At 36.7% G+C, this 13,730-nt stretch overlaps 1 protein-coding gene and 1 long non-coding RNA gene across 4 annotated transcripts in view; one reads left to right on the plus strand and one right to left on the minus strand.

The window, feature by feature from the left end:
• The first annotated feature begins 5,943 nt into the window (after window positions 1-5,943).
• On the plus strand, window positions 5,944-8,187 carry LOC122533007. Of its 2 annotated transcripts, XR_006307633.1 has the most exons (4): window positions 5,944-6,769; window positions 6,835-7,277; window positions 7,362-7,527; window positions 7,631-8,187. It is a non-coding gene; the product is annotated as an uncharacterized LOC122533007 (long non-coding RNA). The 2 variants fall into 2 exon arrangements; XR_006307632.1 differs by having other exon boundaries at window positions 5,944-7,277.
• Window positions 8,167-13,730, minus strand: part of LOC122533005 (mitochondrial import inner membrane translocase subunit Tim17-B-like) — a 55,584-nt gene continuing 50,020 nt past the window's right edge. The window contains exons 1-3 of one of the 2 annotated variants that reach the window (XM_043662287.1): window positions 9,674-9,822; window positions 9,206-9,491; window positions 8,167-8,707 (exon numbers count right to left, since the gene is read on the minus strand). In XM_043662287.1, the coding sequence (XP_043518222.1) occupies window positions 8,511-8,707; window positions 9,206-9,491; window positions 9,674-9,766 (576 nt within the window). In that variant the 5' untranslated portion in view covers window positions 9,767-9,822 and the 3' untranslated portion in view covers window positions 8,167-8,510. Of the gene's footprint in view, window positions 8,708-9,205; window positions 9,492-9,673; window positions 9,823-13,730 lie in introns of those variants that run through there. The other variant, XM_043662286.1, reaches the window with a different exon arrangement.

Genomic DNA, 13,730 nt, shown 5'->3' on the forward strand with positions numbered 1-13,730 from the left:
GAAGCAACCGTAACAGCCTATCATTTTTTAACCATCGACTCTACCCAGTGTGTTCACAGTAACGTCGTCGGTGACATTAATAAAATAATGCTGTCACGGATTTCAGGACACTCGAATGCACGGCAGGGGGATGGCGGGTGTCGAGAGAAACCAAGGGGGATGTGAAACTGAGACGCGACCTTATGTTCGTATATATCGTCGCTCTTGTCTCTCTTTCGCGCGTGTTGGGCGTGAAAGGACGCGTGTCAGAACAAGAAAAGAATAATATAATTGGCAAGGGTCCGCAACAATATTTATTGCATGCAAGGGGATAGGGAAAATTCTAATGACCAACTGGGGTATAAACTGCACCAGCCTCTTTGCGGTTCGTTAAACGATGTTTCGTTAGAGGGATCCAGAGCCTTACTCGTAAAAAATACTCACTGACGTTTCGTCTGTGCTTTTTCAAGTTTCTGTTCTGTCTTCTTGTTCTTTTTTTTTTCAGTTTTTGATACTTAAAGTTGTCGAGTGGACTCTTCAGCTTTTTTTTCATTCGAACAGTTTCCTTTGCATTTAAACATTTTTCACGATAATCACACGGCAAACGGGGCAGCTCATAAAGCTCGTCGTTAACGCTTTGTATCCTTAAAAAGGTATCCAAGCAACAGTGAATCGCTCGCAACGACCGCTACTATTTATCTTCGGTATCGCGATTGGTTTTTACCAGCACCCAGGCCGGATTTGATCGGTATCGTGAAACCCCCGGAAAGCCTCGTGTCTCGTACAAATCAGCCTCACGTTTAGCTGGTTCAAGAAGCTAGCTTTAATATCCGACACACGGCCTCATCAAAGCGATCCTTTCAGCATTGATAGGGCCACCCGAGGGCCACACTTAACCGCTCCGTTTTCCTTTGTCCCGGGACCTAGTTTGTGGTGGACTAGCCACTACACGTTTATCAATATCTGTCTTCCATGAAACAGAGGATCAAGTCAGTTTAATTTCATCGTCTGTGAAAAATTACTTGCATAATTGGCCAATTAACCTACCCTCGATATTTATCTAACAATTAGTTGAGAGTCTTGCTTTAACTTCGATTTTTAAAGGAGCATGTGATCGATAACGTCATTGATCTCTTGGAAATTTTCTCGTTTTCTTTCTTGATAGTTATTAATTAATAATTAGTTAAATAATACAGTAGTATATAAACGAAAATGCTAAACTGAATAATGAATCAAGAAATTAATAATTTTTATCTCTAGATTTTCCTCTTGTTACAATTATATTGTTCAAATTCTTTGAAATCCGAATGTTCTAAATTCTTAAAAAAAAAAAAAAAAAAAGAAGAAAAAAGAAGTAGTTGAACACTATTTTAAGTTGTCCACGATTTTATTTCGGCAGTAGTTTGCTCGCAGTGCGGCATTAGCATAACGAGTTTCGATTTCAGGATGGTTTGTTCGGAGGCGACGATGCGTAGGTAATTTCTCAACGAGGGTTGCCGCGACGCGACGAGACGCGCAGGTTTTCGTTGGCCGAGACGAGACGTCTGGTTACATATGGGAAACGTCGACAGGGTTGGAGACACCCATTTCAGCCGCGTAACCGTGCAAGTATCGCTGCGGGCACGCTGGCATACTGTACAGTCAATTAGTCTAATAGGCCAACAGTTGTTGCGCGACTACGAGGAGAAGCAAGGGTGCCCCTGTCACGCCCCTGAAGGATCCTATTACCGCCGATTTATCGATTTATCCACGAAATCCCTGGCTTTTATTTTGATTCTTTTTGACTTTCACTTTCACTTTCGCTTGGCTCGTAATCGTTGAACGTTGAACATGAGAAAAAGAGACACATAAATTGCTTTTAAATGATTTTATCGGAATTGACGACTAACCTACGTAGAGATTTATTAAAAATGTTTACGAAAAATATAAATTAGTACAGCTCTGGTACTTTGGTATTTTAAAATATTTAAAACACAGCGACCTCTTTATATTCAGTAGGTGAAACAAATCTACAAATAGAGAGAAAACGTCTTGAAGAGGAAAGCGAGATTTTAATTAAAGGGGAGAGACAGCGGAGGAGTTCGCTGCGCGCAAAGCGTTACGCATAATGTTACTCGACGTATCTACCGTAATAAGTGTAATCCGCGCACCCTCGATCCTCTCGACACTAATAGTCCACGGATAATACAGATTATAACCCCCCTTCCGTTCCTTCCCAACGAAACTACCCTTCGGAGCTTGAAAGCCAAACCTGCTTGTCTGAATCGAACGTGTTTGCTACTCGAATAGCAATCTGAAACAATTCCGAAGCAATCGTATAAGGTATCGTCGTGGTCAGCACTCTTCCTCCTCCCAAATCGATTCACGATTATTCCTCCGTTTCCACGAATCGCGAATTTTCTCTCTCTTTCTCCCGCGGTAAGATTGCATCGAGTGATTAGGGTTTACGAGAGATGATACTTCGTTGCTTTAGATTTTTTTTAAAAATATTTTTTGAATCAATAATAGCTTACGATTAGACTGCGTTTATGCGAAATTTCAAATGCAACACTCGTTACATTCATACAATTTACCATCTAGGTTTTATTTCTTAAATAAGAATTCGTGTGCCTATGATATTTTTAATAACCAATTAAATAAGTAATGTGACTAAATTATTTATCGCTAGATTTATTTAAACAGTTTACTAATCGCAGTTAGGCTGTACATATAATTGTATAATTTGAAAATGTCCAATTCGGAGAGGTGCGTAATAGGAGAACTGGGAAGCAACCCTCGGTTAAGTGTTAACTGTGCCAACAAACCCTGTTCCTTTCGCAACCCCTTACAACGTGGCAAAATACACGATGACCCTTTCCACCCTATGAACACTTGAACCTCAAGAGAGCTCGCCACTCAAACGGTCGTAAACAAACTTCTGATCTCGTTTTAAACGTTTTCCACGCGTGTGAATCAATCGTCCAACAGAGCGAATCACTGCAAATATAATTCCTTCCCTCTGCGTAATTAGTAGAGGAATAACTAATGCAATTGTTGAAGAATTTATTCACTTATATACTTTTTGCTAACGAACAAGTTCACTTATATACTTTACTAAGGAGCAAGTTCTATGGAAAATAGAATTATAGGTACATACGTTTCGAATACTTGAGAATTGCAACAGAAGCTCATTAAGAATGATATAAGTTTCTCACATGATCCAAAGGGAATGACAGACGTTATTTGAAATAAAAATGATCTGACAGAGCGTTCGAAGCAAGTAAATTGAAAGAAAGAAAAATTTAACAAGTAGGTAGTTGAACAGTTTTGTGTTTCGAATGCAAAATAAATAAATTTTGATTAGAAAAATAAACGTACTGTCTGCAATTTAATATCATTGAATTCCGCCATAATTGTACCACGAAAATTTGAGAAAATAGTTAGCCGCAACTGGCCAAGGTATTTACCATTACGAGGGTTTGTTCGTGGTTGCTATAATGGCTATAATAGGTACGTCTACAATAGAATACAACTATTGGTGGTAAATTATGTGTGGCACGTGTCCCGGCATAACTATAAAGAGATCGAGCCAAGCTTTTGTTCGATCCATTTTCGTCCTCGCCTCGAAAACGCGTCGAGGTGAGACGCACTCATAAACGTCTCAATAATGGCTTTATTATGCGTTCATTTCCACAAATTCTCGGGGAAATATCGAATAAATACGCCTGTCAATGGAACTTGTTACTTTCTTCTATACGATACATATGCATCGTAGATTTGAATATTTTCTATTCAGTTTATTTGAATATTTTGTTAATACTCTTTTGTTGGATTCGATGAAATTCTTGGTGTATTAGAGAAATTTTATTTCATCGTGAGTCTTTTTTTTTACAAATACCGCACGTCTGATTATTAAATGTCAATTTTTGCAAAAATTTTGTACTGCAGAAATTTTTAAATTGATCGCTGACTGTATTTTATTATATGATACTTTGTCGTTTAAAGCGCTAATGAAGCTTGCAATTTTAGTTATTTAATTTATTGCTAACACGAGAGAACTTAGTGATCGATTGTGAATTTGGTGGCAACCGAAGGGAAAAAGGTATCTTATCGACGAAAGTGTAATTTATAGAATGAATAATAATTAGACTGCGGATTTTTCTGCACTTGTGGAAAATTTAAAAATACATAGGCCACCATGTATATATAGTGTTCGACTAACAACTATTTGGTATATTAATGTTACTATTAATAATGTTTCAAATAATTTTCTTCGAATTTCTAATTGAGAATATAATTTTGTCTTTTACTACTTTAATATATACAACAGTACCGATATATATGATATACTATAATGGGACCCGTGCGTAGTCACCTCCTCGTGGTGGGTCTTGGTAATTGGTATTAATATTTTTCAAATATCAATATCTCGGAGTATTTACTATTACTATTTGGAAAGCGAACCAAATTTCGATTTTTTCGAATATTACTATTTGAAAAAGGATACCAAGCAAAGAACTACGTGAACTATGAACTTATAGTTCAGCCTAAATTATCCAAAATTCTTTTAGGGTGGACTGCAAGTATTCTTAGAAAATAAGTAAACTATTAGACCCCCAGAGAGTTCCATGGGACATCGTGGGATGCGTAACATTAATTGATTTAATGTTGGGTCTAGTGTTAATATTAATCTACGTGCGTCTAGTTTTAGTTAATTATAAAATAGCTCATTTTTGTAAATTCATTATGAGTACATTCTGTACAACGACATATGTTTATTTAGCTTTGGACGAAATTAGGAACCTCTTCTCTCCTTTTTCCTACATTTCGTACCTTTATACTAATTTGTTAACTTGTTATTATTTATTAATTTATTATTTTATTATTATTAAGTTTTATTTCATTATTAATTAATTTAATTATTATCTATATTTCATAATTTATTTTATAAGTTATTATCTTTATTTCATTATTTATTAATTTAGTTATTACCTATGAATTTGTTAATGTTATTATATTATGTCATTATATCAGTATCAGTTTAGCAAAATAGTCTTTAATTTTTGCTGTCAGTATGTTAATTCAAGGAACCACAGCATTGTGTGATTAATACTCACTCAAGATCATGTAACAGATTGAACGGGATAAAAGAAAGAATGATTGTTAAAACGAATGAATTTCCTGTAAAAGAGTTGCTTTATTCAATAATGTCACAGAAATACACAGCATTTTGCATTAACAATAATTTTGCCATATAATTACTCCACCATTTCATATTATTTTGATTTATTGAAAAAAAAATATTTATAATTCTTTATACAAATATTTAGAACGCAATAACAAAGCTGAGAATCTAATTTGAAAAATATAACTATAAAAGTTTAATAATTAATCCTTTAAATAAGTTTTTTTTGTAATTGAAAAATTCGCGCGATTTATGGACATTCAAATGCTAGCGCCACGTAGCGGTAGAAAGGTGGAACTAAAATCTGTTGCTGTCCCTCTCTAATACTATTGCCCTCCTTGTTTATCCAACGTATATTTCTGTCCTTGTCGCACACTGTTGCCCTCTTTGTTTACCGCGCGTATATGTCTGTCCTTGTCTCACGCTGTTGCTCTCCTTGTCTATCGCGCCTATATGTCTGTCCTTGTCGCACGCTAGTGCTTTCCTTGTCTAATGACGTTAGACAAGGAAAGCAACAGTGTGCGACAAGGACAGTCTTCGATCTATTGAAAAAATAATTCAGCTTTTTACACACACGTTTCTCTAGGACAAAACACACATAGAAAGAAAGCGGGGAGCCTAATTTTAAGGAGGCACATAAAAAAGTTCGCAAATTATTCCTCTAAATTAGGTTTTTTTCGTAATTTGTACGAACTGTCACAAAATGGACATGGTGGCGCCATCTAGCGGCAGCTCAGTGGTACTAATTATTTCTAAAAATACTTATTTCTGCATTTTACNAATATACGTTGGATAAACAAGGAGGGCAATAGTATTAGAGAGGGACAGCAACAGATTTTAGTTCCACCTTTCTACCGCTACATGGCGCTAGCATTTTTGTTTCCATAAATCAATGAAATTTTTATTTGCAAAAAAAACTAATTAGGAGGATTAATTAATAAATTTTCAAAATATTCCTAATTACAGTGATGTTAGGAACGTAATATTTAACTTTTTGAGTTAGTGGTAAATTATTGGCAATATAAATTGGTCATTGGAATATTCTTGCAACAGTAACCTATAAAAAAGTGTTTTGAGTGTATCAGATTGAATTAAAGTTTTTTATAATTATACTAATTACTAAACGTGGGTGTATATGCAATCTTATAGGTTTGTCATAGGGATTTTGTGCAGCTATTATGTATTAATAAGAATGTAGAGAACTTTTACACTTTAAATTTAGAAAGTACTTCTTTACTTTAACATTCAGTAAACATTCTTCAGATCTTTATAAAAATTACATTCTCACAAGTGCAAGTTTACATTAGAATTCACAGTCAGACAATTATTAAAATTAATTCAAGAAATATCAAGGCATGAAATGGTACGCAATGCACAATATACCAAGAAATATACAAAATATCCAAAGTATATTGTCAACAATTTTCTACAAAGTTTCTATTCTTTAAATTGCATTCTAGGAGCTGTAAAATTGTAGTCTGTTCTCAAAGAAAGAAAACACTTGAAGAACTAGACATGTTCCTCTGTAATTCTTTTCCAAGTTATCGTAGGTATCTCTTCTTCGTCAAGTAAACGAACACAGATCCTTCAGATAAGCTAGAAGAGGAGCAGATCGTTTATTGCAAGGTGATAATGACTGTTTTGACAGCGGCTCGCGCTTCGACCATCATGAACTGTCCTGCCTCTTGCAGCCCCATTGTCGCCGACACCAGATTGGAATCAATATTTACACTCAAGCCCGTGTAAGCTGTGGATTACCAGAGGCTCAGCCGATCCTTCCAACCCTTTCTTGATTGAGTCAGCATAGTCAGCCGGCCGTTTTGCTGAAAAATTTCAGTTGAAAAGGGTCCCGTACGCGATCTCGCTGCTAACCAACCTTTTACCAACCTACCTGAAACACTCTGTATCCTCGGAAAAGATTTTTTTTTGTGATCGATAACGATTTCTCAATTTCTTTCATCTTCAGAAGCCAAGCTGAAGTTTGAAGCAATTGTCAGGAAGCACTTGTGGTCGTTACCTTTTGAAATTTGTCTTCAGAATTTCAGTGGAAATAATTTCTTCTTTTGTCGAAAGACGTTGAATGTTAATTATGCAGTTGGATGAGAAGCGGAAATGATCCAGCTTGTGTTTACAGGTTTACAAGTTCTGAACTTAACTTAACAATTTCATAAAATTACCCATTTTTAGAAGATTAATATTTTTATTTTTGACTCCTTAGAACATATTAAATATGGATTCACTTTGTGCATTGAAAATTATAAATAATAATCTACTCTGGATGCTACAAAAATTATAGTTTATATGATTTTTGAATTGTTACAACAAAATTCAGCGATATATTAATCAGTAAAAATAATCATGGACGTTTACACATTTAAATTTTAGTAAGTAGAATTTACATAGAAACTTTGTTCGCTTTTTTTACATATTTAAATTTTCTACAAACGCACAAATATTCGCAGTTTGTTAACCACTTTCATTTTAAAGGTACTCGAAGCGAGTCGAGATCACTGGTACGCTTCTAAACGATTTTTCACGCGTTCGAAGAGGGTTGCTTGATCCAGGGGTTGGTATTTATACGGGGCGAGCGTCGAACAATATGAAAATTCGTCAATCGTTATTGTAGCGTGTTCGACTGGATAACGATCGAGATATGTCGGTGCACGCGCGTGAAAGCTTCTCTATTCGAGCCGTGGATAATTCGCAATTGGATTATCGTGGCCGATCTGGGAATCCACGGTCGTTCTTTAATTGAGTACATAGATATAAGACAGGAAGAATGATGCCGGTTTGTTTCTCCCGGGTGGGAAAAAATTGAAACAGTGATTTGACAAATTCGTATAATGGTGTTGTTAACGGTAATATTAGAACTTTTTTACGTTTATAAAATTGCTCAATTGATTACATATTAGAATAATTCGCAATAATCTGCAGTCCCCTGATAATTTGTGTGAATAACATTGAAGATTATTACACGTTGAGACGAATAAATTTTTATTCAAAATTATATTCAAATACATCAGTTCAACATAATTTATATAAAATATACAGTTCTTTCAATAATTAAGATAAAAATCTAGTTACAAATAAATAGGTAGATATCTCGTATTCCACAAAGAGAACGAGATATTCACATCACAAGTACATAAATCGCTTCTCACATAACTCCTTTCTTCGCTTCATCACAAAGTTTCTCATATTAAAACCCAAATCAAACGTTCCTCGCCACTGTGAACGCTTCCAAGATTACAAGGAATTTCTTTCACAAAATGTAGATACAAAAACTGATCGCTATACCCCGAAACCAGCTCTAAAAAAACACTCTTAGAAAACAAAATACGTACAAAAACTGAAAAAAAAGTCTTCTTCATCTACCCGCAATCACATCAACCTCCACGTTATTACTATTCGCCTGAATTGGTACATCGCTGATTGGCGCGCCGCTGAAGCCTAATCTTGCGTTCGGCGGAAGTTCAATGAGGTCCGGAAGATTCTCCATTTCGTACAAGCGTGTGTGTTGAGCGAAAGAATCTGCGTGAAGTCTCGTTGCTATTATTCCAAATCCTTCGATTGAAAACCGAGAAAAAGATTAATTATGAAATTTTCGTGAAGAAACTAAATTTCGAAAATTTCAGATTTCTTTTCTGAATGGTGGAAATTCACTTTTCTAAAGAACTGCAGTAAAAGCAGTAAAAAATGGGAAATTTGTAATTCTAGAAAGATGAATTTTTAAAGAGTTCTCTATATATTTTAGTATTCAGAAAAATATTAATTTTCTTAAATTTATCTTTCACGAAAGCTGGAGAATTCCAAGTTTAATCTTTCAAGCTACGAATTTTCCAAACAACCTACTAATCAACATTTAAAGATTCAGATTGTCGTCAGATATAAAGATTACAATCAGACAGCGGATGTTGGCGCATTTTTGCGAAATTTCATGTTCCAATGATCTACGAAATACACAGAGTATCCAACTCACAATCAGTGCAGATGAGACAAATTTCTATTTATCTAGCTAATCTATATTTCTTTAATTATCTGCGGTTTGATAATAATACTCACCTTCGACCAAAGCCAGGAAAATGCCGCCGACAGTGGCGCTTCCAATCATCGATGTGATTCCGGTTCTCGAGGCGAGAACACCTCCCGTGAGTGCTCCGCTCAATATAGAGTTCCATGGATCCTCCTTGTGACGCCAATGGATCAACGTGCACTCGATGGCGGAGAAAAGACCGCCCCAGACAGCAAAGTTGCCAGAAATTTGTGGAACGCGGTTTCTCACGTTCATTAGACCTCCGTGGAGACGTCGCTGGAATCCTGATGGCGCGTTCCGGAAACCGATAACACTCTGTGTTTAAAAGGAAAAGAGCTGAGAGAGAATGGCTTGGCGAAATTCACCGACGAAGCTGTATCACTATCGTTCACAACGATTTATACATGGACGGATCTAGTTTTCCTCAAGTTTATCGTTAATTATTAGTAAACTTGTAGTTTCGTGGCAAACATTTATTACATTTGGGAGAGAGTTACTTGGAAAAGCGTGCCACAAATGGCACCCATTGTGAAGGCACCTCCGCAATCGTCCACTATCCTCCAGGGACATGGTTCTCGATTGTATTCCATATTGTTAATTATTTACAGACACTATTGTCAGCAATGTTTTCTTACGAATTTGTACCTCATTGTTTGACTATAGTTGCGTGTATAATATAATATGATAATGTGATAATAGTGGTTGTAAAAATTGCGGTGAAATTAGCCGCAGAGTTGTTAATCGCTTGAAATTATTAACGATTTCTATCGATTGTTGGTCTGTAGCAGGATGAGAGAAATTCAAGAAACACGTAACTTTGCAAAGTGAATTATTTTTCTTGTTGAAGTTGCAATTTTGTTCAGGTTTTTAATTTTTCAGGTTCACCGCAATTTTGCTCAGGTTTTTAATTTTTTGTTTGTTCAGATACTCTTTAACTAAATGTTTGTTCAGATACTCAAAAACAGAGAAAGAGAGAGAGAGAGAGAGGGAGAGTAGTAAAGAGACGAATTTGGCTAAAAATTCTCATCCTATTCGAGACACTCGTGAAATTTCAAAATGTTTCACGCAACACACGTGAAAGTAAGAGTTTCCTACACATTCGTAACATTTTCGCGCGACACTTGTTCACTCGATAGAGCTTGGTTTACTCAACGAAGGGGTAAGTTTGGCAAAAGCTCAGCAGGGAACAAATAGCACGTGAGCATCCTAAGTGAATAATAAACATCTCAATGGGGTTAGATACACGGGGTTGCGCGTTTAAGATGGCCATATTGGCCCCCTAGCCTCCGGGCCTCCGGTTCTTATTTATCCGACTAGCCGTTCATCCGAGGCGACCCTTCTCGTAGAAATGATTATTCGGCTATTATACGATGATTACCCAACGGTACGTGGGTGTAACACGAGAAATAAGTGTGGAGTTTCATGTCGCCGCGGGATCCAGTGACAGACTGAATAAATCTATCGAGTGTTACCGCGTATTTAACGCCGCGAAACACATGTTCGTACATCTGTACGATATAAGCACGTTCCCGCTCCTGCTCCTTTCACTTGTCTTTGCAAATAATCGCCGGTATTTTTTGAATGCTCCAATTAATTCAGGCGTGATCAGACGAGCAAGTTTTAAAAATTCTCTGACCTAACGACTTTCATTTTAAAAGCTCGTGCTTAATTTCATAATTGTTTGATGTAATTTTCTTTTCAAACGACGAAAGAAGAATACGTGTTGCAAGATTAATAGTAATTTGACACCTGAAGGAAATAATTTTAAAATGTAATTAGGATCATTGAAAAAATAGAAAATTTCGCTGTAACGCAGAGGAGGACGTCTGAGGAGGGCTGAGCTTGGTGTATGCGTGTACGTGCCACGGACCAGGCTTTTCGCTACTCTTTTTCAAATTGAATCTCACGAGCCGACGTGGTTTATGGCATGCAAATTGGGTTCGACCTCCTCTGCCACCCTTTCTGCCAAATCCTAATCCAATCCGCTTCTACGTAAAGTCTACCTGCCCCTCTACACTTTTGTACGAAACATCAACCTGAAGAGCATAAGCACCTTACCGGCAGCCATCATATGACAACTGTTTTTCACGAATTTCTCCCATTGTAACTTCATTTTTACAGCTGCTCCTTCGATCGTATCCTTTGCAAACTGCCCGCGGTTAGAGATTGTTTATTTTTATTTGATTATTTTACTCAAAAATAATATTTAAAAATTTACCTAAGAATTCTATTCCGTAAATTATATTCGATGAAAATTTCCTAGCTTAATTTAATGGATTATATCCTTCGATATAAAAGTTCTTCTACGAAATTCGGAAAGAAGGAGAAAGAGAAATCACAAAAATTCTTGAAGGAAGGAGGAAAGAAAGAGAAATCGTATAAAAAAAGTTTCGGAGAAAGAGCCAAGTTAATGTACAAGTACCTGCCTACTTGCTGTCCAAGGCTCGAGAAGGTATAACGAACAAAGGAATCAATATGACAATAAGGAATAATAATTTGTAGCTGGCGTCGGGATATCAAGATCGAAGGACATCGATATTATCGGGCAGCTGTCGCGTGGCGTGGCGGTCGTCTCCGTGGCCGAAGTCGACAACAAAGGGGATCCCCCGGTTTTGTTAATCGTTCTCCATAATGGAAACTGAAAGGGGTCCTCGTTGGCGAGTCGCGACGTAACGTTAAATATGTACATGTACAAACGGATGTATCGCGGGGTGCAGCCAAACCGCGCTGCTATTCTTTGTAATAGAACACGAGATTGAAGTATTAGGTATAATGCACTGAAGTATCGATGATTAAACGGCTGGTGGATTTGTGCGGTTCAACACTGGGTTATCGGTAATGATGTCGGGAACGCTGCAAAAGGACAGGGAATATTTTTTATTAAATAAAATATCGGAAAAATACCTTTATGTTTTTTAGAATTTTAAATCAATAAATTATACATTTGGCTTGTACTGGGTGATTTTATTTCCAGCAATAGAAGCTAGATTTACACTATAAAAATAAAGAGAAATTAAAGTGAAATTTTCTAAAAATTTTAAATTATCCACTTTATCTCTTTTCATCGCAGAAATAAATCATTTATGAAATTAGCTTCATCTCTCGTTGTTGCTGCGATGGATTGAAAACGAATAAATCAATGGTAAATCACGCGAGATAATAATTCGCGTCTCTTCGAAAAGAAAACGTGAGCGTGATTTTACGTGTGTGACGACGGCACCCCATTTCTAACTTAACCAACCGCTTAAGCACCTCGCACGAGCGACAAAAGGGTTTCATCCCTGAAAGTCCCGGTCGTACTGATAGATTACACAAATGCTCTTTGCGGGAACAACACGAGGAGGGTTGCCAGCATCAACGGGATCCCATCGACAGCGGTTACCCTGAAATATTCATTCGAAACTTCGATGACGTTGGCGACATTTGGACGTTAACCATAAAGGTGGCAGCAGCTTTGATCTTGTATTCCTGATTGTCTATCGGAGAAAGAACCGTGACATTTTTTCCCAAACCCCTTGCATCTTTCCCACAATGTCGATTCTAATATATTTTTATCGACAGCATTAATATCGTCGAAATGTAGTTAGTAGTTGGACAATTACATTCGTAATTAAAATAATTTATTTTTATTTTTTTAGTTTTATTTATTTTTATTTTTCATAAATTTACTTTATTCAAAAGTAATTGTAAGTACGGATTAGTTATTTGAAATAATTACAGATTAGTTTACTCGAATTAATTAACATCCCGCTATGTTAAATAGATATGACAGTTCTATCAAAGAATGATCCCCATGAACTTCCAATGTCCATCATTTCTATAATAAACAAACACGTAAATAGCGTTCCATCGCTATTCATCTGCCACAGCGATGCTATTATTTTAATCTGTTCTCCTCAGCGTGATCGTGCGATCTCCGAACCTGCGGTTCGAATGATCAAACGTGAAACTCACGGAGGTCCACGGGAATTGTTATTCTCCACTTTGGCTATCTCCGTTGACGCGATTCACCAAGTGAAGCCTCCACTATGGCCTGTATTTAGAGAACCTAGGAAAACACTCGAGTTGTTGCGACAGCCGTTCACAACCGTGTCTATGTTTCAGATCGTTCCAAACGCTATTGTGCTCTCGGCCCTGGTCCGTTAATAATAACGTGTATTTACGCCGACGGTGTCATGATTCTTCCGAGTAAGCACATTTTATTCGAAACTCGAGACCGATACTTGAGATTTTGAGATTCCTGTCAATTCGTCAAATAATCACTTTCGCTTCAATTACTTTATTTACAATATTTGTTATTTTATTCAACACAGGGAATTGTTCCTATCAGTTCGCGAACTATTTGTGCAATTACGTAGGGGAATAGGAAATTTGATATATATATATATATATGCCTAAAAAATTGCCTAGCCACTCGGCTAAAATGCGGCGGAGCTCCATCATGCATAAACCGCATACCGCATTTTAAATCAACACTTTGCAAATAAATGGATTGGTCGTGGAGGTCCTATTGCATAGCCTGCTCGTTCTCCGGATTTGAATCCATTAGATTTT

Source organism: Frieseomelitta varia, unplaced genomic scaffold (genome assembly GCF_011392965.1).
Source record: "Frieseomelitta varia isolate USP_RPSP 00005682 unplaced genomic scaffold, Fvar_1.2 scaffold_488, whole genome shotgun sequence".
NCBI classification, from domain to species: Eukaryota; Metazoa; Arthropoda; class Insecta; order Hymenoptera; family Apidae; genus Frieseomelitta; species Frieseomelitta varia.